Source organism: Echinops telfairi, unplaced genomic scaffold, assembly GCF_000313985.2.
Source record: "Echinops telfairi isolate 266 unplaced genomic scaffold, ASM31398v2 ScPeMD7_7468;HRSCAF=8506_0, whole genome shotgun sequence".
Lineage (NCBI taxonomy): Eukaryota > Metazoa > Chordata > Mammalia > Afrosoricida > Tenrecidae > Echinops > Echinops telfairi.
Genome location: NW_022111369.1, coordinates 42,277,239 through 42,278,388, shown reverse-complemented (window position 1 = coordinate 42,278,388; position 1,150 = coordinate 42,277,239). Strand labels below are relative to the sequence as shown.

Here is a 1,150-nt window from a genome sequence, read left to right as displayed (position 1 = left end):
CTCTGGTCTGACATATTTTAGCATAATGTTTTCAAGGATAATCCATGTAGCAGCATATGTAAGAATACCCTTTCTCTTTATGTCTATAAATGTTCATACATAGTGTATGTATGTCAGGAGCCCCCGGTGGTCTAGTGAGTGAAGCGCTGGGCCACTAACCAAAAAGGTCAGAAGTTAGAAACCACCGGCTGCTCCTGGAGCTATGAGTCTGAACTGACTCAATGACAATGAGTTTTCTTTAGTTTGTTTCTTAGTATGTATGTACTCTGTTTATTGAGTCATCTGTTGATGGGTTGTTTCCACCAATTGACTATTTTTGTTGTTTAAAAATTAATATTTTTAAGGTCTGCAAAGAAAAAAAAAGATCCCAAAGAAAAAACACCAGATGAAAAAATTGACGAAATAGAAAAAATAAAGTCATGCACCTATATGGACGACGAGCCAGAAGATGATGTTTATTTAAAACGCTTATACCCACGGCAGAGATATGAGGTAGAGAAAGCTGTTCACCTACTTAAGAAATTTCAAATTCTGGACTTCACGTATCCAAAGCAAGGTGTTTATCTTGATTTGACACTGGATATGGCATTGCAGAAGAAGGTATGTAGATTCAAATAACAGGGTGAGCAATGGTTATATAATTCATATGTTTCTTAATTTAAAAAAATGTCTCCCTCCTGGATGATTATTAAAATATAACTTAGTATTATAAAATTTTGTTTAAAGTTTTCCAAATGTGAAGCATACTGCTGATGCTCTGGAGAGTGCCCCTTACTTCCAAAGCATCACTGGAATCGGTCTCAGCACAGTAGCTGTTGACATTAATTGAGGCCTTACTGGAACTGCGGTGAGCTTAAGCTGCCTGAGTGTTATGTTCCTCTTCTGAACAAGGGCCTTGAACTAGCACCGTGGTTTTTAGCTGTGCCTCTCAGAGTCCTAGGGCGAGACTCTGGATGGAGGAGTTTCCAAGCCCTGCATTCTTCCTTCAACATGAGTCTTCTTTACCTGTTTATGTGAGCTACTATGAGTTCTATGTAAAAGTTTTACTCAAATTAGGAAATAACCCTTAGATCTACCTGTTATTGATGCTCGGTGCTGTTGAGTTGCTGCTTATTCATGCTTACCTGTAGGTACAACAGAATGAAACACT

At 38.2% G+C, this 1,150-nt stretch overlaps 1 protein-coding gene across 1 annotated transcript in view; it reads left to right on the top strand.

Moving 5' to 3' along the window:
• Positions 1–1,150, top strand: part of MRPL1 (mitochondrial ribosomal protein L1) — a 75,988-nt gene that overhangs the window by 27,406 nt on the left and 47,432 nt on the right. Inside the window, exon 3 of the mRNA XM_004703395.3 lies at positions 345–600. Within this exon, the coding sequence (XP_004703452.2) occupies positions 345–600 (256 nt within the window). The remainder of the gene's footprint in view (positions 1–344; positions 601–1,150) is intronic.